Source organism: Ammospiza nelsoni, chromosome 4, assembly GCF_027579445.1.
Source record: "Ammospiza nelsoni isolate bAmmNel1 chromosome 4, bAmmNel1.pri, whole genome shotgun sequence".
NCBI lineage: Eukaryota > Metazoa > Chordata > Aves > Passeriformes > Passerellidae > Ammospiza > Ammospiza nelsoni.
In genome coordinates, this window is record NC_080636.1 from 14490977 (window position 1) to 14514442 (window position 23466).

Here is a 23466-nt window from a genome sequence, read left to right on the forward strand (position 1 = left end):
AGAAAAACAGTTATGTGCTATGCTTATCATATATATTTAGTGGAATACATGCAAAAGTGAGTTGAAATGGCTTATATCAATGTTACTAAGCATTGTCACCATGGAGAATGAAGAGATCACTTTTGTTTCCACTTTACTCTTTGTTCTGCTGAAGCAGAATAGAATGATTGCCTCCTGCTAGTACCTGTGCTATCTGTAACTAATCACTAACACTGGTGGTTTGTCACTGTTTTGCCAAATTAACAATTGCATTGATATACTTTACCTTTGTTGTTCTTAAGAGCGTGAGCAAGTGTGGAGCCAGGGATGTAGCTTCACTTGTTCTGTAGTTCACCACGTCATCCAAGAAGTGGCAATACATGGTAGAGGAGAATCCCCTCACCAATTTAAAAAAAATTATGAACATATACAACATCAAATTAGTTCATAATAAATGATGAAACATTACTGTACATATTTTGTATTCTGGAATTTTAATTAATATTTAGGACTGATTACCAGTGGTTGTTTTGGATATCCTGAAGCCTTTTTTGTCCTTGTCCATGAGGGTGAGAAATGAAATGAATTTATGATTTGTTTGAGTTTGCTGTTGAAGCTGCTGTAAAGTGCCCTGTCTGCCTTGCTTGCAACTCTGACAGTTGATGAGAGGGATGAGAATGAAGAGCAGCAGCCACAGTTATTCCTCTCCCTCCTAACAGCCTTGAACAGCTGTGGCAGAGGAGATAACAGATTAGAAGGGAGGCCACTGAGAACATGGGAAATAAGCAGAGGGGGAAAATAGGTATCAGCCTGTCACCCAGTCTCAGAAATTAGTGGAAGAAAAATTGGTATTATTACAGCATTATAAGAAGAAATTTAAAGTCCAAAATGTCCTTTCTCAATTTAATTCTGTTGACTGGTGAGCTAACATATACCAAGCAGATAATAAATGTCTGGAGGATTAGCTTGAGACATGCTTTAATGCTAGGCCTGAATTAATGTCCTTGCTTCCCACTTGAGAATATCTCTCTGTACAGGCCTCCATGGGACTGGAAAAAATGAAGATGAGATCTGTGTTTGTTCTTCATTGCTGGCCAGTGGTGTGTCATGGCAGTGTGGGAAATAGAAGATAAAACTATTTTGAAATTCAGTGCAAAAGTCTGAAAATTCAGTGGTTATTTCCAAGTCACTAATGGGCATGATAAAGCATGTAGATCAATGAGTGCTTGACTGCATTTTCATCCATTTGTGACAGTGTCAAGTGGTGCCTTGTCACTAGGTTTTTCAGACAGTACTCTGTTCTGGTCATTTGGGCAGTATTTTGTGAATTCAGAAGCATAGAAGAATGCACTTCACTTGTTGGAGTGTTATTGGCAGGAAATGAGGAAATTATCATTAGGTTTTACTTAAGTACTTTTGTCTGCTCTAAGTTTATTGTACTAAAATATTTCCTTTTTCTCCCCCCCTCCCCATATATATGCCATTCATTCTATTTTAAAAGCTTGTGCTTCCTCTGTCCCTTCCCCAGGGAGAGGAAGGGACATACTGACAAATGAATTTATGATACTGTGCATGAAATCTCATTCTTCTTGAATTCTGTGTGCTTTTTCTTTCCTTCTCCTGGAGGATTTCTTCTATTATTTTTGCTCAATTTTTCAGAGCTGCCAGTATTTCCAAACTTCTATTCTAAAGTGAGGGATATTATTATACTCTAGTAACTGCAGCCACAAGCACTGCTGGTGACCTGTAGTCAGTCATAGATGATGGAAACTGTTGACACAAAAGTCAAATTTTTTTTTTGTCCAGCTTAATCCTTGTGTGTTCTTCTGAACATTTCTATTTCTTGTTTCCCAAAATCAGTAGGTAGAACCCCACAGAATATTGGAGGTGCTTAAGAAAATGAACCCTTGGGCCCACAAAGAAATTACTTTTCTGGTTATTGGCAGGTGTGGCAAGCAATAAGAGTGTCTTCACAGATTTTCTCAGTGGCTCTATCTTCTAAAAAGACTTTTTTGGACTTCCTAAATTGTGATGACATTATATTTTAGGTTTTACCCTGCTTTTTAGTAATATAGTTTCAGGAGGGTGTTTTTTAGTAAGCTAAAAATTGTGATGCTTCCTGAAGCAAGCTCTGTGTGTGTCATCTCTGGAAACAGAATACCAAGGTAGAGTAAAAAACTGCCTTGTCTGGGGGACAAGGCATAGGACTTTGTCCCAAATTAGATTGCTCTGGTGCTATGGTGCTTACAATTTTGATAATTCTGCTGATATATCCTGCTGTTCCCTTTTAAGAGGGCAGTGTGAAAGACTGTGAAAGATGTAACAGTTGTCTTCAAACATTTTTTCTTCCTTTCACTGAACCCAATATACAGCAATTTGGATATCTGTGATCTGTAGAAAATGAAATGTACCTTGCTAATAGCTTGAAAGGACAGATTGGTACATTCTCTTCATTTTAGTAACAGGAAGTGCTGGTTCTTTTTGAATCACAGAAGGAATGCACAGACTTTATCAAGAAGAATGATGATTTTATTAATGTATTAGAAGAGGTGATAGTAAGTCACAATTCCCTTCTGCTGCTGGGAACTCAGAGGTGAGGCAGCATTGGACAGACCAGTTCACAACCTACTGGGGAAATGCTGTCCATGGTGTGGTTCCCAGCATTTCCCCTACCCCTTAAATCCAATTAAATAATTTGTGGAAAATGTTATCTAATCCAAGAATTAATAGATGATGGAACTTCAGAATGAGTAGATATCTTTGTATGCAAATAAATGTTCCTTTGGAGCTGACAGATTTTGTGGTTTTTTTAATCCAGATATAAAGGAGAGGTTCACTAATTACGTGCTGCTACTAATTGTATGTCTAAGAAATATGGAACAGTTCTCATGGAATCCAGGTGAGTAAACTAGAAGAAAAAATTCTGTGCTATCAAGAGCTGTATTTCTTACTTCTTCCTCCAATCTGAAAGAGAAGAGTAATCAATACATTTAATTAACAAATCCTAATTTTATCAAATACCTTAGATTCTCATTTTTCTATTATTGGTATTCTTCCAAGAATGACAGTGTTCCTTCTGCTAGAAATATCTATTGTTATGCTATAAACATGTGTAGTTATCTTTCAAGCAGTGTCTGGAGCAATTTCTTCCCAGCCCTTTCCTTTCCTTTGAGTATGCTGTGAATGAAGGATCTCCAGAAAGTAGCTAGTGAGATTGAAATGTGATAAAGATTGTTAAAATACAATTCTTAATCTAACATTGATTATACTGAAGATTTTAATGACATATTAAATAAATATTGTGTAAAATAACAATTTCATTGTTTTAATAATTTTGACCTCTGCTCTGTGTAGTATATTTTGCCTGAATCTTACCAGTCTACCTGAATTTTACCTTAAGTATCTAAAACTGCAGATGCTTTGTCTATGTCTTAGACATACTGAACACATTGTATCTAGTACTTACAAAGGTTATCTTCCTACTAGAGGTAGAGGTTTACAAAGTGAAAAGTTTAGAGCCTGATCCTAACTGTGGTGTGATAGTGCAGCACTGATAAGTTTTTAGGACAGCAATGGAATAAGCAAGAATTTGCACACTGCATGCTCAGTGATATGTCAACTTACATATTCTTCAGACTCATGAGGATTTTTCATTGTTGAATAGAATTGTTATAATTCTTTTTGTATGCTGACATTAAATTAAATGGCCTAACTTGTTTCTTCACAACCTTCAGATCACTTCTGGGTGTTATTCCCGGATGTTTGCATGGTGGTTGCTTCAGAAATTGCAGTGGATATTGTGAAACATGCCTTTATAACAAAATTCAATGACATCACGGCAGATGTAGGTATCCTGTTTGGAATGCTGGGTGCTATTTTAAATTGTATATAATTTTGCTTTTTTTTTTTAATATTAATTTTTTTCCAGTGAAGAAAATGTAAAAATTGTTATTTTTATATGTTTGATATCAATTGGGAAAGCTTGCTAGTTTCCTGATACAATATACTTTTGAGGACCTTTTTAATGTGTAACTAACATCTCTACTAAATTAGTAGCTCCAGATCCATAAATTATTGCAAGTTTTGTATAACAACTCACATAATAGCTACAATTCACATTACTGGCAGATCATTTTGTGAAGTGATTTAAACTGAAAGAAAGTTACTTGTTCTATAGTCTAGACAGAGCTTGTAGCCTTCCCTAACAAAGTGGACTGTAGGTTAAAATTCAGGCTTTTGGAAAAATACATTTTATTAGGCTGCTTTACCTCTATTATTGCATGTATGTTAAAAGTGGAATCTGAAATCAGAGATCTTTTTTTCCCCACTGTCCCTAGAGCACTAATAGGAAGTAGGTTATGTTAGTTTCCCACTCCTGAAATTTCTTAGGCCGCATATATTATCCAGTCCTTCTTTTAAAGCAGTGGATGAGGTTGCTTCTTGTGTGTTGCAGCATTACACATGGGCCATTTGTGTTCCACACTGTGAATTCAAACACACTCAATAAATTTGTGAAGATATGAGCTAGTGTCTTTTCACTATTAAAACCACTTCTCAGAAAATGAGATCAGGACTTGTGAGGTGCTTTCTTTTTCAGCATCTCTAAAGTAACTGTGAGGTGTAGAAACAAGTGTAATAGATGCACTTAATAAGCTCCCTTATGCCAGAGGCATTTATGCATGCCCTACTTTTGTATAGAGAGCATGGAAAAGAGCAGTAATGAAGCCATGGTAGCCAAAAATGTGGCATGCTTCAGAGTGCTGAAACAGCTGGAGGATGGGGGTAGTCATTGGCAATTTTGCAAGGTTTATTAAATAAACTTTGTGGGGTTTGTGTATGAAGCTCTAAAGATTTATGGTTGCTACATCAGACTTTTTCCAGAATTTTTAACACCTGCAGTGCAAGTTGTCCTGCCACTTATCTTTAAGATAGATGCTTTTCTTTCTTAATATGCTGAACTGTTTTAAAGAGAAGGAAAAAATTAATTCATCTTCAGATGCAGTTTGATTTTTGCATGCGATCATTTGCTTAGTGTATAAGAAAGCTCTCTCATTTGTTTGATTTGATACCAGGGCTAGCTTTCCTGTAGCTTAAAAGCAGTTGTGAACTGTGGGGGGGAAAAACTAAATGTGATTAATGTGATTTCTTTTATTTCATGTTTCTCATCATCCTAAAATTCAGTGACTTTATGAAGTCTCATTCAATTCCTAAAGCATAGCATAGTGTTGTTTGTTGTCTATATATATATATATGCAAATTACTTTACTGCAGAAATAGAGATTCATCTCTTGAAGAGTGCCATTAGCCCTCAGAAAAACTGGCTTTGAGTCTTTCAGCAAATGCATAAGTTCATAATACTTTATGGAAATACTTTATTAATATCTGTGTTGCTTTTATAACGTGGGATAACAAATTAATCACACATCTGATGTGCTGGATTTTTTCCAGGTCTACAGTGAATACAGAGCCAGTCTTGCATTTGACCTTGTTAGCAGTCGACAGAAAAATGTAAGCCTGAAAATAAAATGCTCTTTCCTGTATTAACTAAGACAATTGTTACAAGGGGGATGTTGGAACAAACACTTAAAGAAATACATACAGTACTGTTACACTCCTGCAGCGCTGAAACTCTGCTCTGCTTTCTTTAATAAGAGATAACAGGAATGTTTCTTTATGATTTATATTATATCCAGTTGTTCAGGTCAGTTTGAGCTTCATTTAATATACTGCTGAGTAGTCTCTTCCAAATATACTTATAGTAAGGGGACAGTTGTAACAACTTCACATTTTTGACATACGTGGAAGTAAGTAAACTTAACAGGGTAATTTCATATTACTGTTCTTTTCATGGTATTTTAACTGTGTTGGGTTAAAGCACAGTATTCATTAGGAATTTATGTTTCTTTACAAGATAGAGTGAGTGCACAGATGTTTAGAGATGTTTGTACTGTGCATATTACTGTCGTGGCATGGGTATTTATAGAACACACAGACCACTTGTTTTTAGTTAGTACCATTTTTTGGAAAGCTGTTTACTGCACACCTTTCATGGATGAGGACTAGGTTTGACTTGTTAGCATTTCACTCATCGGTGCTTTAGAAGTGTGCTGTAACTATAAATGGACTTCCTTACTATGATTTCTGTAGTTTTCTTGGGCTTGTTTCCTGGGCTGTTGTGAGGAATACAGTACTTAAACCTTATAAAGAAGCTAGACACCAACAGCTACTAATAATAATAATAATAATAATAATAATAATAATTATTATTATTATTATTATTATTATTATTATTATTATTATCGTTGTTGTTATTATTTCTTAGTAATAAAAACCTCAGTTCATAAGTTTTGAAAACTCCATTACTTTTCCTAAGGATCATCTGTGAGAAATAAAATAGCATCATTTAGACACTGACTTTGGTGTGATGTTCAATACTGCAGGCAAACTGTCATGTGAAGTACTTGTGTTTTGAGTACAAATGTAAAAACATTTTCAGAATAATTTTAACGCAGTTATCTTAAGGCTAATTATAGATGTTTGTAGAATGATTTAAAATTGCTAGTGCAGTGGATAATTGTTCTTTTATCCCTGTAACAGGTTTTTCTGTAGAGAATTTGAGGATCAGTCAAATTAATACAAAATGTCTCTAAGCTGGTAATAATGTACAGATAAAATATCATAGTGGCTTTGGATTCAGTGTCCTAGTTGCTCTCAGTTTAGACATTTGTATTATACTCCAGTTGCTCTTGATTTAGGGCATTGAAGCTAATCTCACTGGTCATGGTAGTATTTATTACATTTTTGTCTGAGAGTGCAGCTATCTCCATTTGAATTCCAAAATGTGAATAGGTACACTTTATACCAGTATAGTGTTTGTTAACAGAGCTTTATTCTTGTCTGGAGGGTGTACCAAGCTAAAATAAGCTCATTCCTTTGCATAAATAGTTCATTATTCTTCCTCTTCTTTTCCTAGGCATATACAGATTATAGTGATTCAGTTTCCAGAAGAATGGGTTTCATTCCTCTTCCACTGGCTGTTTTAGTAAGTAGTATCATTCCTATCAGTTTTCTGTCAATAAAATCTCACTTTGAGAATGTGTCCCTCTGAGATAGCTGGCTGGATGTTTTGAGGATGAAATTATCATCTGAAGTAACTGAAGTTATGCTGAAAGTTGAGTTAACACTCAGTATAACCTGTATCACATACTACTCATGGCTTCACAAATGCATTAGTGTTTCCCAGCCTTTCTTAGAAAATCAAATATATATTAATTTTGTAGAATTTGTAGGAACTTGAATTGTACCAGTGGAATTAAACTACATCTGCATTTACTAAACATGTATTCCTTTTGGCAGTTATCCTATTCATTCATTTGGAATAGTCAAAGCAGCTGGTTGCCAGAAGGTTAGCAGTAGTACAGCAGTTTATTGAGGTTTTTCATAGCAGTCCTTGTGACTGGTCCTATAATGATGCTTCATGACTCAATATTCTTTTACGTGGGGCACTGAGCTCCTGTTGAGTATATCACTCTGAAATAGTTGACTTTGTTACATATGCACATTGCTATAAAATGAATGACTTAATTAATGAAACTCTGTCCATGTGCTGTCCTGAATTAACTATTGCAGATGTTGTCTCTAAGTAGCTGTCCCAACTTTCCCCCTACACACATAAGATACACGCATACAGACAAGCAGTAGTTATAATGCTGGGGATCTGTTCATGCTTTGTCAGCAAATATGTTTTTTTCCACTTCTTACTTTACTTGAAAGTCAGTGTTAAGGAAACATTGTCAAACTCTGGCTTTGGAAAGTTGCAACTAAGTGCTGGTATAATACTCATTCAAATCAAGATCTGGAGTAGTTAGTACTGCCAAGGGGAGCATTAGACTAAATTTCTGTTAATGTAAATGTTTCTAATTTTTCTTGAATTTTCTTATTCGCCAAATAAGAAATGTCTGTTACAACGTTCTGTTAATAATTGTGTGCTAAATTTTAACTTTTATCCTTAAAACAGCTCATCAGAGTCGTAACAAGCTCAATAAAAGTACAAGGAGTCTTAGCTTATGTTTGTGTTGTGCTGTTCTACTGTGGGTAAGTAAATCCACACAATTGAAAAGTATTCACTATTATTTCATTACGTATGTGCAAGAAGTTTCTGTTGATATGTCTGGATGTAAGGATAAACAGAATTTATATTCAGTAGAACAAAAATGTAAAACCCTTATGCTCATAATCTGAAATTGACAGTGCAGATTTGTCCCTGAGTACTGTGACTACATTGGGAGTTTATAGCCCTCAATAAGTAACTTCAGTAATGGAAATAACTCATTGCAAAAAGACTGAGACAATCTGAGAGACAAGCACCATACTTCTGTGTATAAAGGGAAATTGAATTCCAAGGAATGAAGTTTTCTGTAAAAAGACCAAAAGATTCAATAAGTGAACAAAAGCAAGCAGTTCAAGTGCTCTGAGCAGATAATGAATTCTTCTCTCAGGTAGTTAAATGCAAGGTTTACTTTGGTGTAGGAAACTACTGTTAAAAAAAATAAATGCAAGGCTCACATTTCCTGGGAAGGGTGGGTCATTAAGTAATCTTAGTTAAGGAATACAATGTTCAATGGCAGTTCATTTCCCATACCAAAGGTGTGTGATTATTCCTTCCGCATCCCTTCTCTGCCAAGTCAGTTTATACTTACCTTACCTTTAACTTCTCACCAGTTGGTAGGTATTTCTAGACTGCATAAGTGTACTTTACATCCAGTTTAGTCTGCCTGTCTTGAGACACTTGCTGTGTACTGTCTGTAATTTCTAGGAAAGCTGTATACTGCACTGTCATTGTTTGTTGTCTCTCAAAATTGATGACAAGCAATGAAGTGTTTCAAGTTGTTGACAGAAGAACCTGCCTGCAGTATTGTGGGAGTGATTCTTCCAGTGTCCTGCCAAGTTGTGTTTTAAGTGAAGGCAGCAAGGCTTGAGAAGCATAAGACTGCTAAGGCTGAGGCAGTGGTTCAGCAGGAAGAGAGGAGACCATGCTGGAAGGGAAGAGGCTACTGTTCTACAATACCTTGTGAAAAGAACAGGATTACTACTACAGGATTACTATTACATTTTTAATTAATAGGTAGACTCTTATCTCTAATCTGACACTAATCTGCAAAAAATGGAGCTCAATCAGGAGTGTTTTGTCTACATCAGTGTAGGGACACATCTGTTCAGTGTCACATAACTAAGACTTTGAGATACTGCATATAGGCCAAATAGTAAAATTTTAGCCACATTCCTCTGTACCATACTTTGACTTTTTCCCCAGCATACTACATGCTGTGCCCATGTTCTCCCTAAAGCTAGCTTTGTATTCAAAGCACTCTGCCCTGATCATCACATTCAAGCTGTGGTACATCAAGGTCAGCACTTTCATCCTGCTCAGTGGTTTTTCCTTTTTCCCAGTATGTGTAAATATTTTCCTACCTCTACCATTCCACTGCTGCAACCTAGGATTTTTCACTCTCTGTGGCTTAGGGAATGGAGGGCAGAAGGAAGTAATGTGATTAACATTAAGTGTTAAATGCTGCTATTTAAAGACATAGGTCACAAAAATAAATACATTTTGGTCTATTTTGTCCTCATTGAAAAGTGAGAAGAAATTTTACTCTTGCTGTGATCTCAGACTTGGAGCTAGCTCACCTCCTGTATCTTTCAAATAATTTTTATTCTGAACATAAATTTCAGCTTTTCATCAGATGTTAGAATATATATAGAATACAAACATAATAGCATAGATATGTGAGAAATGGCATGATAAAATCTGAAGCAGTTAGCTGGGCAAAGAATTGAGCCTATACTATGGATGGATTAATTTTGTATTGTCTATTAAAAACTCTAGTTAAACTTTAATCATAGTTAAAGAGTCTTGCCAAAAACCCATGAGTTTTCTTTTGCTAGAATTTTGAACAACTTCAAACTTCCATTGTTAGAAATTTGAGCCTGAGATAGGCTGGCAGAAAAGAATAAAGGAGAATTGCTAGAAATGCTTGCATAATTTTCCGTGAGAAGCTGAAACTGATACAGGGAAGTGGTGATTTATGGCCTTTTCAACTTCTGATCTCATTAAATTAGAGTCAAACTGTGGAAACCTGTTCTCTCAGAACAAAAAACATGTTACATAAGAAGCATAAGAAAAACACGTTAAAACATTAAAAATGAAGGAAGCCTTCTCAACTGTCTGAAATAAAATCTGTCCCAATAATATAATAAATTGAAGAGAAGCACAGCTTTCAAATGATATAAAATGATGTCTTCTTTGTGGTTGCTTGGATACTAAAATGTCACTTTCTTCTGAGTACTGAAAGTGGTGTGCTCTGCACATTCTTCCATTTCTCTTTTGAAATAGAATAAACTTACTTTTTCCCTTAAAAGTGTAGAGTAGTTTGTTTTTTTGTTTGACAAGTTCTGATTACATTTACACAGAGAGATAGGGGAGCTGCTGCTGGAGTGTGCCTGAGTCACTTTATGATGAAACAGTTAGACCTGCTCCATGGGTCTGTAAATGTTCATTTCAAGCTGTCTTTTTAGTCTTTTAATGATGTACATGATAAACAGACTTCAGAGAGTAGAGAATGAATTTAGAGTCTGCATTTGGTTCACTCATTTGCATAGAGAATATTTCATTCATCTTGCAGAGAACAGATCACTCTCTCCTTGTTGTTCTGCAATGAGCCTTCACTCCCTGGAGTGGACATTGCTCTATGAGTCAAGTGTTGCTAGTAATGAAAATCAGATTTTGCAAAACTTAGTTGAATGGTAAAAAAGCACTTGATGGTAGATGAGGCTTTCCTTTTCTTCAAACTAGGAGACAGGTGGGAAGGAGAGTCAGTGATGTTTGTGCTGCATTTTAGTCATAGTAGAAAAAGAATCTGCCATCACTTGGACTGTGCTATGATGGTAATGCAGTGCTACCTCTTTGGATTTGTTGAGTTTTATGGACTGTCTCCTGTGATGTGAAAAAGGACTTTTCATGATTAGCCTGTAGTTTATAAAAGCTAGATATAGGACTTGGCAGTGCTGGGTTAATGACTGGACTCAATGAGCTTGGAAATCTTTTCCAACCTTTATGATTCCATGGTTCTGTGTTTGCTGTGTTGTGGTTCCTAGTCTACTAGAGATCCTTGGCTGGGCACACTTAATTTGGGTACATTTATTTTGGACTTGCAGTGTTGAGGGCACTTTTTAATTTTGTGTTTAAATATTTAATGTCTTAAATGGCTGCTTAATTGTCCTTGTAGTCCTTTAGTTAAATAATAAAACTTGATGTTTTTTCTAGATGCTTTCTGGAAGAAAAAGAAAATTAAGCATTGAATCTGAAACAAATTGTTAGGAAACCTTTTGATCTTGATATTGAAAGGATTTAACTTGTTAGCTAATCCTTCTAAGACAGCACTTACCATATGCAATTATTTTCATATGAATAATTGCAGTATGAATAATATGCAATTATTGTAATGTGCTAATGCAAATATGTAAACTATTTTTTTCCAGGTTAATATCTCTCAAGGTCCTTAACAGCATTGTACTGCTGGGGAAATCATGTCAATATGTAAAGGAAGCAAAAATGGAGGAGAAATTATTCAATCCTATCCTGACTGCCACCCCAGGGAAGCCAGCTGGCAAACAGCAAGGCACATTTAAATCTACCCAAGGTAAGGCCAGCTGCCTTGATTTGTTTTTCAGTGAAAATTTTTCAGACTAAATTTGATATTAAACCAGATGCATGACAGTATTTGCTGCACAAACCCTGTTGCTGGACCCTAATTGTGCCATAGCACAGCTATGAATACAAGTCTGCAAATGTAGTAGAATTTTTTGCTTTTAGTTCATGCATCTTCTTTAGGTAATAAATTCTCATATCTCTGATAAGATGTCACTGTGATATGTGGAGGTGATAGAAACAATGGAATAGAAGCATGCTTTTGTTTTAAAATCATAACCATAGAATGGTATGGTTTGGTTTGGGTTGGAAGGAACCTTTAAAGACCACCTAGTCCAACCCCCTTTGCTATGTCACTGTGCAAGTGAATATTTACACATCATCTGTGGCAGTGCTTAAGTTCAGTAGGGAAGCAATCTGTATTTCTCATGGAAATCAAAGTAAAACATGGTAGATTTATGCATAGGTGTAGTTAATTGTAGTTGTCATGAACACATAATGGAAAGCTTTATGAAATCCAGATAGGAATTTCAGTGGGTCTCTACCCTATTTCCAGTCTGTGCAGCACAATTTCCTCTTACAGGTCCTCAGCATCAGCAGTTAATTTATAATGGGAATATGGCAGTATTGTGTTTGTGTGACACATTATAGAAGGAAACAGAAACCTTCATTGTTCCTGTCAACTGAATTGGATTGCATCTTCCTGTGGGAAAAGCTCAATGAGAGCCTTAGAGAACCTAACAGTGGGGCTTTTATTGTGTTCACTCCATGGCTTGCCAACAACTCGAGCAGCTTGAAATGCAAGGTGCTCGTTAGTCGTCAGAGTGTCTGGCCAGCAAGGGGAGAGTTAAGAATCTGTCAGTGTTCGGCTTAAACCTCTGTATCTCATATGTGTCAGATCACATCAGGCACAAACTTGGTGCAAATGTTTACTTTTAGGTTCATACAACTGCTTTGCATTCATGATGAAAGAATGTGATCTGAATTGTTCTGAATTAATATTTGCATTCAATTTTGCATTTCATTAGAGTACTATAATGATGATAATGTTTTAATTAAACATTCTATTACTGCATTTGTAAGTTGTTCTTACTTACATTGAGCTTTTAACTTATAGTATATAAATCCTGAAGACTCTTTTGAGCTGAAGTAGCAGGGATGCTTATTTTCTCCAGCAGAAAGCTTTTGAGCAAAAAGTAGCAACCAAAAAGCTTTTATGGATTTTATTGAGAGTATTCCTGGCTTCCACTGGTGATGGGAAAAGCTCAATTTTACAGTTTTTTGGGGATTTTATGTTTTTTAACACCTCTTTTTTACTAGAATTCTTGATTACACAAAAGAATGATTTTACCTTTCCCAGCTTTTGCCTTATTACTGCTGGATGGACTCTGCAGTGTTAGTCTCTGTGCCCTACTTACCAGGGTTTTACAATACAGTCTCTCAACCCATCTCTTCTTAGAATGAGGGTAAGGGAATTAATTAATCTGGTCTCCTTTCTGCCAGATTATAGTTTAAGTCAGTTAATTTCCTAAAGAGTTTCCACTTTGTCCACAAAACCAGTTGAATTTTTGAATAATAAAATTCTAAACTTGCTCTTGAAGGATGAAAGCTCTAATTACTGGTAATCATTTATAGGCTGACCAGCTACATCTGGAAGCTGCTGAGGTAGAAAATATTTATGCTTGTAACCAAGTTCTAGAATTAAAATTACTTGTCTCCTTTTTCAATGCAAGTTTAGTACCTTTAATTTCTGTAAGATTGTGGAGGGTAACTCATGTACCTCCAAGTAGTAGATGGCATACTGTGCATAGATGCTCTGCAGAGATAATTTGGTAGTAATTTGGATAATGCTGCCATTCTGACAGGTAACATTTCCTTGGGCTGGTCTGCAGTACTCTCCACATCAGTCAGATTTTTTCAGACTCCTTTAGAAACAATAGCTCAGTCTTTACTGAGGAGGAGATATTTTTTTTTCTTATCTTTTTTCTTCTTTCCTTGTGATTTGCTTGTGCATTTTAATTCTTTAAGTGTTTTAACAAAATTTGAAAAAAATACATGGATATAACTGACCAATATCCTAGGTTAATGAAGCCATTGTTCATTTCCACTGAAGTAAGAGACAGGAATAAAAATAGACATCTTTAATAGCACTGCTTTAAAAGCCAGTGCATAGCAGTGCATGAGTCATTTATTAGCTACCCCTGGAGAAGGCAGGTTTATTGTACTTATCAAGAGGATTAGGCACATCTACTTCCTGCTACAGAGATTCCTTTTGTTCATTTCAGTAGCAAACATTTGTGTGATTCACACAAGGACTGTCAGAAATCTTTTTGCTTAAGCCAACAAAAATAAGCATGTATGTCCTAACTTCTGCTGCTTATTCTCTGGCTGATTATTTAAACTTCTGTAAAATTTGTTTTTTCTGTCTATTTATTTTCTATATGTTTTCTAAATTAAAAAAGGAAATGTCTTACCATAAAGCTAAAAAGAGGTAGTGGCTTCCAGAAAGCATTTTTCTGCTGTTCTGCTGACTTGCTGCAGCACACTTTTTCAGGATAGCTTTGGACAAATCTGGAAGTTGCACATTGTATCGATATGTCTGTGTTAAATTCATTATTATCTTTGTAACTACCTTCTGTTCCCACAGGAATTTCCACAGATGAAAACGGTTCTACATCAGTTACCAATCAACCAGTGCATCAGAAGGAGAATATGCCATCTTTACTTGTAACAAGCAATTCTGATCAATTTCTGACAACTCCTGATGGAGAAGAAAAAGATATAAGCCAAGACAGCTCAGAATTAAAACACAGGTCTGCAAAGAAAGACTTGTTGGAGATAGACAGGTTTACTATTTGTGGAAACAGAATTGACTAAGAATTTATTTTTTTTTAAATCTATGTGCTAAGGATACTGAGCTGTTGGGACAGCAGATGCTACCAGAATGGACAGTTGCCAAAAGGCAAATAAATATTTATTTAAAAACTTAAATTATTAATGGCAAAAAAATTATTAATTTCTTTCTACAAGTAACTTGGCTTGGTATCTGGTCAGGTCAAGTAAGTGATCTTTAACTTGCCTCTTGGAAAATGTGGTGGATCGTGAGTCTCTAGCCTGGTGGCAAGAGCTGCAGTATCACTTTTCTGGAACACAGACTGGAAAAAAGCATAACCCTGTTCTGCATTATGCAACCATGCTTCCAGAACACTATTTGTCATGAAGGTTCCTCCAGTGTAAGGATATTCCTGGAAATGTTTGGTGACTTGACCGGAAGCTTGCCTATCCAGTTACCGTGTTTTATTAAACATCTGCAAGCAGAATTCCAAACTCATGCTTATATCAACAAACACATAAAGCATTGGTACATAAAACAGTAAGTCAAGACAGTTATTCTTGTCAACAAAAATATTTTCAAGATGTATCTTGAAAATCTTGTAATCAGAATAAAATTTTGCCTTTAAGTGAAAGACTTACTGCTTAGTATTTTATCTGAATACTAAACACCAAGGAAAGATCACAGTAATGAAGGTTCTGCTTAACTGGGCAAATATGAAGCATATTCATTTCATGTGTTGTGTGTCCTGCAAGGCAAATTATTTAGAGTTTTTTTTAAAAAGCTGAGGATTTTTTGTTGCTGTAGGAAAAAATATTAAGGGGCACTTCTAATGTTAAAGAACAGGAGTGTTAATTGCAGCAAGCAAGTGTTGTGTTGGAACTGTAGGTGTGGCATTAACACAGCAGTAAAGAACATTGCACTGCATTTTGCATATAACTCTTAGGAGAATGACATCTGTGTATTAACTTGCCTGAGAACATGCCTATAAAAGCTCACACTGACAATCAAACCATAATTATCCATTCAATGTAATTGATTGGTTGTAGTCAAACTTAAGTAGATGGACTAGATCTATAAAGAGCATTTAAGCATTACAATGCATCTTAATTTCTGTGTGAGATGCAGAGTTGGGAGGGTTGACAAAAGAAGTTTTGGAATCCTCAGACCAAGAGTGGATTAAATTTGAGCTCAAAACATAGGCTGGAGAGTTTTATCAGAAGAGACCCCTTAGTTAATGATAAATTCTTCATATGTTGTTAAAACACAGCATTAGCTTCCAAAATGCCTTTCAGACATTCAAGTAAACACCAATGGGAAGGTATCATAAAAGTACTTCAGTACTGAACAAATAAAGACAATTTGCTCTTTGCTAATTTTCATAATTTGTCAGAATGGGAAAGCCGAAGTTTCTTTGCTGTAGGAACATGTGAAAGTTTAATGTATCTGCTAATCCCTGAGACTTGCAGGACTACAGTAATATAGCAGATGGAGGCAGTTGGACAGAGTTGTGTGTCTGAGCAGACTGATAATGAGAGAACTGCTGTACAGTTTGGGGTTGGCTGCTCTGGTGGGAACTCCCTGCTGCAGCCTCTCCTCTCCCATAAGAGTAGTGGGAGTAATGGCCAAAATCTGTGGTTATGTTTAGGGATGAAGTAAAAAGAAGAGGACTTGTGCTGTGGAAAAATTTGAAAATCTTTAATTTTTGATGTATTTTATACTAATTGGAGATGTTCACACATTGAAATTAAGATTATCTGTCAATTTGGTGTATCTTATTTTATAATTATTTAGCAGTTGCTAAAGAAAGCTTGAAATTGCTTTAATTTTTTTTCTGTTGAATGACATTCTGTATCAATTTTATAAGTGCATCTTGTGTGAAACTCAATAAAATTCAATTTTGTAATATTTGTTTAAAAAAGGAAAAGTACAGCGTCAACATTTCTTTTTTAAAATTCAGAGTTGGTGATCTTGCCAAGTATTTAATGTGCTAATTTCCAATTTCCATAAAGTAGGATTCTTGCAAATGTGGGACACGAATGAGTGTAAGAACTGGGTTATCATGGCTTCAGATGTGTTTCTGTAGCAGTTGGTTGTTGCCACTTGGAGATAGAAGATATTGATGCCAACCTATTATTAATTTGGTTTTTAAGGGCACACACCACGTGAATGAAAAAATCCCGTGTCTCAGGGAGTTGTACTTTCTGTAGTCAGTTACTACAATTGGATTTACACAAAGCCAAGTGTGAGTGCAGGAGCAGCACAGGCAGAGCCCTTGCTGAGCACTGGGGCCTGAATCCTCCTGGGGCTTGGTCTGGCACTTGAATTGTGGTTGCTGCTCTGAAGCAGCCCAGCTGGGCTTTGGCTATGGCTGGTACAGCCCTGCCTGCCCTGCAGGTGAGGCTTCCTTGCCCTGGCATCCCCGTGACACCCAGGTGGACTGGAGGCACTCTGCAGGGGGCACAGCAAACACAGCACTTCCCCTGAGCTCCCCAGCTCTGGTGAGGGCCCTGCTGGGCATTCCTGCCTGTGCTGCAAGCTCTCTCACTGTTCTCATTTTGTGTGCATGATTTATAGGGATTCCTTGGATCTCTAGCAGAGTATCTTTGATGAAAAATCACAGCTGCTTTCTGACCCTGGGTGGTCCTCTCAGAACTGTAGAGGTGGCTGAGGGGGAACAAACCACCAAACAAGAAAAAAGAGCAACACCAAATTTCTCATCTAAAGAAATTATTTAAGTTTTCTTGAAAAGCTCCTGTCTTAACAGTGATACAGATAAGAGCATCACAAATTAAGTAGTGAATAAATTAAGTTCTTCAATTGATAAATCCCTCCAAAAACAAAATCTAGGAAACATTTCAGCGAAAGTCACAGTTGCCAAATTAATTCCAAAAGCACACATCGAGTACAATGTATATTCATAATTGGTAGTATTCATTATGGGAGCATTAACAAACAACTGGTTTTGACAGGATTATTTAATTAATCTTTTCAAGCCTTTCAGATGCTCATCAGCCAAGCAGAATTTCCCCTCAAGCATAGTAGTTTTTACAAATACCCATGCTGTTAATTTACTCTCCTCTTAATTTACAGTGAGTTTGTGAAAACTTTTCAACTTTGTCTTTATTTCTTGTGGTGCAAAATTTTAGTCCACTAATTTGTTCCAAAGTCTGTTTCTGTGACTCAGCATAATTGATGGGGTCACTGTTGTTAAAGGCAGTGTTTGCCCAGCTGTGGCTGCTGTGCCAGTTCAGCTGTTGGGCTGGAGATGTGAATCTTTTTGGTGGTGGTGGTGAGCAAGGATGGATGCAACTTAATTATAGCATAAATATAATCAGACTCTGAAGCTTCTGAAACATTTTGTCTTATAAACTGGGCTCTTTCATTGTGAGTAAACTAGGTGTTGTTCAACTCAGTCTTGGGGAGTCATAGCTTCAGAATGCTCTTCACAAATGTTTAACAAAATTTGCTCTTAAAACTTCTTCATAGTAAGTGCTCTTTCTTAGAAATTTGGACTGGCTTAATTTTGCTGATGCAGGGAAGCAAATAGCTTTGTGTAAATACTGAGCAGCTGTCAGGGCAAGCTGCAGTTGGGACCACCTTTATCTCAAAGAAATGGTATATAATTATATAAAATGTTCAGACTGTGAAGGCTGCTAGAAAATTATGTATCATTTCTGTAAGTCTTTTTTGTAGTAACTTTCATCAACCATACCTACCAAGCCTGAGTCTAGTTAGGCTTTTTTTAGAACTTCAGTATACCCTGATTTAGTAAAACACTGCCAGCAGAGTTGTAAAAGATCATAAATATATAACACTAAAGAACATTTATTCATAAGTTGTAATATTCAATTCACAGTTGTAATAACAAAAAAAATCCAAAGTTGCAATAGGTTTTAAGAAATTTCTCAATTTTTACCAAAACACTTATCATACTTGTGATGATATAAACTCAACTTTTAAAACATGCCCGTGTTGTAACTCTGCTGCCCACCTGTGCCTCACAGCTGCAGCTTTAGGCTGTGTAGGCTGTCATTGCTCCCATTCATCACTGCCTGCGAGAGTGATGCTGTCAAGCAAAGCTGAGGTTCATTCCCAGCTGGAGGCAGTTCTGTCTGACAGATGAACTGCAAGGAAATATTGAGCATTGTGGGGAGAGTGAGACAGAGGAATCAGTTTTTGTGGGTGGGAAGAATTGGGTTCAGCAGCACTGCCTTGGGTTCTCGTTTTTTTGGGTTGACCTGAGCAGTTCTATGACAAGCTTTGCTAGATAAACCCCGTATTGTAAAGGCAAACACGTTGCATACATTATATGTTGTGTTTGCTGCTTCCACACTTTTATATCAGAAATTACTAATCTTGGAGTGGTGGTATGAGAGCTACAAGGCAGTATATTTTTAATAGAGCAATTTTTGGTGTTCAAGAAGTCTCAGGTTATGTTGGTTGTTCTTTCCATCCATGCTCAGTTTGCTGGACAAGAGCAATAACTTTATTGACAGTTTTCAGTACCTCTGTGATCTAAGCTCCTGTCAGGACTGGGCATCCTGTTCCTATGATGCCCAGTCCTGACAGGTGCTTAGGTCACAGAGTCACTGAATGGTTTGGGTTGGAAGAGACCTTAAATATAATCTAATTCCAACCCCAGTGCCATGGGCAGGGACACCTTTTCTCTAGACCAGGTTGCTCAGAGCCCCATCCAACCCGGCCTTGAACACATCTGGGGATGAGCATCTCCAGCTTCTCTGGGCAACCTGTGCCGGTGTCTCACCAGTCTCACAGTAAATAATTTCTTCCTAATGTCTAATCTAAACCTACTCCTAATCTCTAATCTAAACCTACTCCAAGTTTGAAGCCATTCCCCCTTGTGCTGTCACTACATGCCCTTGTAAAAGTTTCTCCATCTTGTAGGCTCCCTGTCTGCTGTCCCAGAAAATACATTATCAAGGTAGCTCAGGAATTACTTGTTTGATACTGACAGTTTAAAATAAGTGGAATTGCAGATTCTTAGGAAGTGATGCATTTGATATATTGAGAAGTGTGAAAGGAAACTTAAAATGCAGCACTGGACAGCATATTCTTAGGACTGATACACTAAATCAACACAGGAAAGTGTGTGAGTTGATGCTACCAAGTACAATCCTGGTACAGCTCTGAATGTCAGACCAAAATTTTCCTGTAGGTTTGATTTGAGCTTGGCACTCCTGTTAAAAGCAGCAATTCAGCCACCAGCCACCTTTCTGTAGCCAAGGCAGCAGGAGCTGTGATAGGTGAGTTCCTTCTGGGAACAATTCCTGAAGTACCATGTGTATCTAACCTGGAAGCTCTGGGACACTTTTCAGGTTGATGCTTTCTGCCCTTTGGAGTCTCTTGAGGTGTAGCTGCAATGAAAATGAACCTTGTGTTGAACCTCTGATGGGAGACAATGTCCCTAATGCAGTAGCAGAGGATACACCTGTTGGGCTGATGAAAAAATCTGAGTGTCTTTAGTCACTTTAAATTACTTTAACACTGGAGTAAAGTGAATTCTGCTGCATTTGAGGTGATGCTTTGTGCTGCATGTTCAGCCATTCACTGACTGACCACGAGCTATTTGGCTTCCATGTGGGAACAAATAAATTCTCCAGCCAGTTTTTGTGCCAGACCCTCATTTCTCAAAAGCAAGGACCAAAGCCCCAGTAGTGATTCTTTGCATGGATGCTCTGTTAATGGCATCAGAAGGCAAAGGAGGCATTGAAGTCACCCAACATCAGCTCCAACCCTTTCCACTGCTGGGCCTTTCAAAGCCTGGGCTTTGTAAAGAATCAGGGAAGAGAGTCCAGTGCACTAGGCCAGAGCAGCTGGAGTGCCCTGGAAAGCCAATGTCAAAATTTTGATCTTTGTGGTTCTATTCTGCTGCTGTTCCCCCTTGTTGCTGTGTGTTGGTGCTTGTCACATAGTCCTGCACCAGTGGCTGGGTTCCCTGCAGCTTGGTGCCAGAGCTGAGGTTTGTCCTGTGCCCTGCTCAGCTGTGTCTGCTTGTTTTGTTCCAGGGCTCACTGCTCACTCGTTTTCCCTAATTTTTTAATCTTGTTAATCAAGCCTGTTTCACAGTATCAGAAGCTGGATAGAGCTACTGATTCTAGCTCAGGTCCTGTCCAATGCAGTGTCCAATCCTGATATTAACATCTTTCTCTATCTCAAATTACAATATTCTTGAACAGTAAATATGTACATTGCAAATGCTGTTATTACCTTCCCACTATCTGCTTTATGTTTTCCTTACTGAAATTTAACCCTCCCTACTTTTTGTCCATCTGTGGCATGGAGAATAGATTTTGCTTCTCCCTCTCTTTTCTTCTTACATCCTTGGCAGCTGAGACTGCTTTGTGTTTCCCTTCAGGCTCCTGCTGAACCCCCACAATGAGTTCAGCTTCTGTTTGTGTGGAGAGTGTGTCCCATGCTCACTCTGAGCACAGAAATCCAGCTGATACCTTCCATAACAGCCGAGCTGAACCTGAGCATTACATCAGTCAGCTTTTAGCTGCCATATCCTGGTATGGAAATTCCCTCTTAAAAACAGGATGCCACTTCTGACCCAGGAGAGTTTGAATGTGCTGCAGGAACTAGATGCTTCCAATGGAACTGCCTGATTATTCCCAAGCCTGCACTCGTGCTGTATATACTGCTGCCAAAATGTAAAATCCTGTATTAGAGCTGCTTCAGTTCAATTTTTTTACCATCTGTTTCTGCGGTCAGTCAGGTTTGTTTTGAACTCCTGTCAGGTAGTGTATCTACAGCCTCCACTTCACCTTTCTCTGGCACCTGCCCAATATTACTGATTAAAAACACTGAGTGGCAATGGAGCATGAAGAGACCCCTGCAAAAGCTTACTGCTGTGTGAGGATGAAATGGTGATAAATATTCCCCAAGCAGGATTTCACAAGAAGCTTTATCAGCTGCTCCAAGCAATTTTAATCTCTACTATGTTTCCTTAGTTTGGAAAGATCACATGAAAGAGTATCAAAAGCCTCATAAAAGTCAACATATGTGATTATCTGCTGCTTCTCACCTTATGGTGTGCTGTGTTGAAGGGAAATGCACTGGTTTGAAATGATCTCACAAATTTATGCTGGCTTTCATTCATCATCACATTACTCTTCAAATGCTGAAAAGAACAAAACCCAAATCTGATTATGTGCCCAGAAAAACTGTGGAAGACTGCAGTTGGTTTGATCTATCATTTCCTTTTTCCCTTTTCCAAAGATTGCTCTTTTAAATCACAAGAATTCTGCTACCAACTTTGTTAGCCACTTTTCAGAGTTTTCTGTTTTGGTGCCAAAGATAAGACCTAAGCTGAGTGAAAAATCTCACATCCCTCCATACTGATGTGTCAAGATCCCCATAAGTTCCCATGAGATTGCTGGTGGTATATTTGGTAGGGAGAATGGTGGGTTTGAACTGCTGTGTTCTGTCTTAGTGTGGGCTTTCTACAAAGAAGGGTGATATGAATAAGGTAAGAAGCTCTCATGGTGTGCAAAGCCCTGCTAATGTGCCTTTGATTACCTCTAGGGGTAAAAGGAGAACAGTGCCACCAGAACTGATGTTTTCCAAAGGCCCTCCAGCAGTAGAGGAGGTATGAGATAAATCTCTGAAGCATTTTGTGATGTCCTAAGTGCCCAGTGATGAGAAACAAGAAAGCCAAGTCAAAGTCAGCTACCATGACCCTCAAACACAGGGTAAGGGCTGTGGCTCTCCCTCTGTCCTGGTGCTTTGCTGTCTCAGGGAGATGGAGTGGTGTGCAGCTCAGGCAGTATCCACAAGCACCTGAAATGTTCAGTGGAGGCACATTCCTACCTGTCCTTGCCTTGGATTTACAGGAACTACCTAATTTTTTCTGATCCTTAGGCTTTAGCTGGGATTGAACAGTTACTGCTTACCAAGGGGCTCCTGATATTCTTTTCCTCCCAAATCTGACTAAAAGCCTCCCCATCCTGGAAAGCCGACAGACAAAGCTTCCCTTGTCAAGGGGGTTCTCATCTTCCTCAACAGCTCATGCAATGCCACCCCTTGGCTGAGGGTGACAAAGCCACCTTGGAAAATCACCTGTGTGCTTCCCTGCAGGAAGCTTTTGGCTTCACCTGACCCTAGAGCAGAAGGCTCAGGATTCCCAAGTCCAGAGCAGCATCCCTACTGTTTTCTCCCCTGCCCTCTGTTGGCCAGCATCCCTTCCTGTGTCACTTGGCTGTCCTTGTGCTGCTTGGGTGCAGAGAACACATCTCCTGGGCAGGAGCCCTTCCATCACACCCATCTGAACCTTTCACCAGCCCCTGCTGCTTTTGCATTGCAGTAGTGACTGTAATTTGTTTTTTTGGCAAGCCATTTGTTCTTTTCTACAACAAAGAATGAATTCTTACTTGCTGGCAGGATACTAGAGCAGCACAACAAACCATCTTTTTTGTGGTGAAACCTGCTAGGAGCGGAAGCAGAGGAAGCCTGTGATGCATTAATTTCCTTTCTCTTTACCCTAGCAGGTAGAGTGAGCAACAAATCACTTTCTTCCAAATTACATTTTCAGTGGAGAACTGTAATAATAACTCTTCTTCATCACCTCTTTTCCTAGGCTAAATAGCTTAAAGTTCTTTCCTCTAGACTCTTCCTAATTTATCTGCATTGGTCCCAAAACTGGAAGCCATCCTCCTGCCAAGGCTTCACAAAACCCTTCTGTTGGAACAAAACCAACAGTGGGATTCTTCCTTTCCATGTTTTGCTCCTATTGAAATACCTTATAGTTGATAAAGCAAATCTGTCATCAAGTTGTCTCTGTCAGCATAAAGTTTGGATGTTTCTCATGTAGCAGCGTGGCCAAATTGAACCAAGTCTGAGCTGGACTTTAAAAAGATTTAGATGGTAATTAATTTTATTTAAACACCTGAATAGTTTCATGAAACTGATCTCCTGTATATTCTGT

At 37.8% G+C, this 23466-nt stretch overlaps 1 protein-coding gene across 2 annotated transcripts in view; it reads left to right on the forward strand.

Annotated features, from left to right (window-relative positions):
• TAPT1 (transmembrane anterior posterior transformation 1) overlaps nt 1-16446 on the forward strand; it is a 49175-nt gene extending 32729 nt beyond the window's left edge. For both annotated transcript variants that reach the window (XM_059470493.1, XM_059470494.1), the window contains 7 exons: nt 2798-2878; nt 3714-3823; nt 5428-5487; nt 6953-7021; nt 7997-8073; nt 11518-11678; nt 14334-16446. In XM_059470493.1, coding sequence (XP_059326476.1) covers nt 2798-2878; nt 3714-3823; nt 5428-5487; nt 6953-7021; nt 7997-8073; nt 11518-11678; nt 14334-14563 — 788 coding nt within the window. In that variant the 3' untranslated portion in view covers nt 14564-16446. The remainder of the gene's footprint in view (nt 1-2797; nt 2879-3713; nt 3824-5427; nt 5488-6952; nt 7022-7996; nt 8074-11517; nt 11679-14333) is intronic.
• The last annotated feature ends 7020 nt before the right edge of the window (nt 16447-23466 follow it).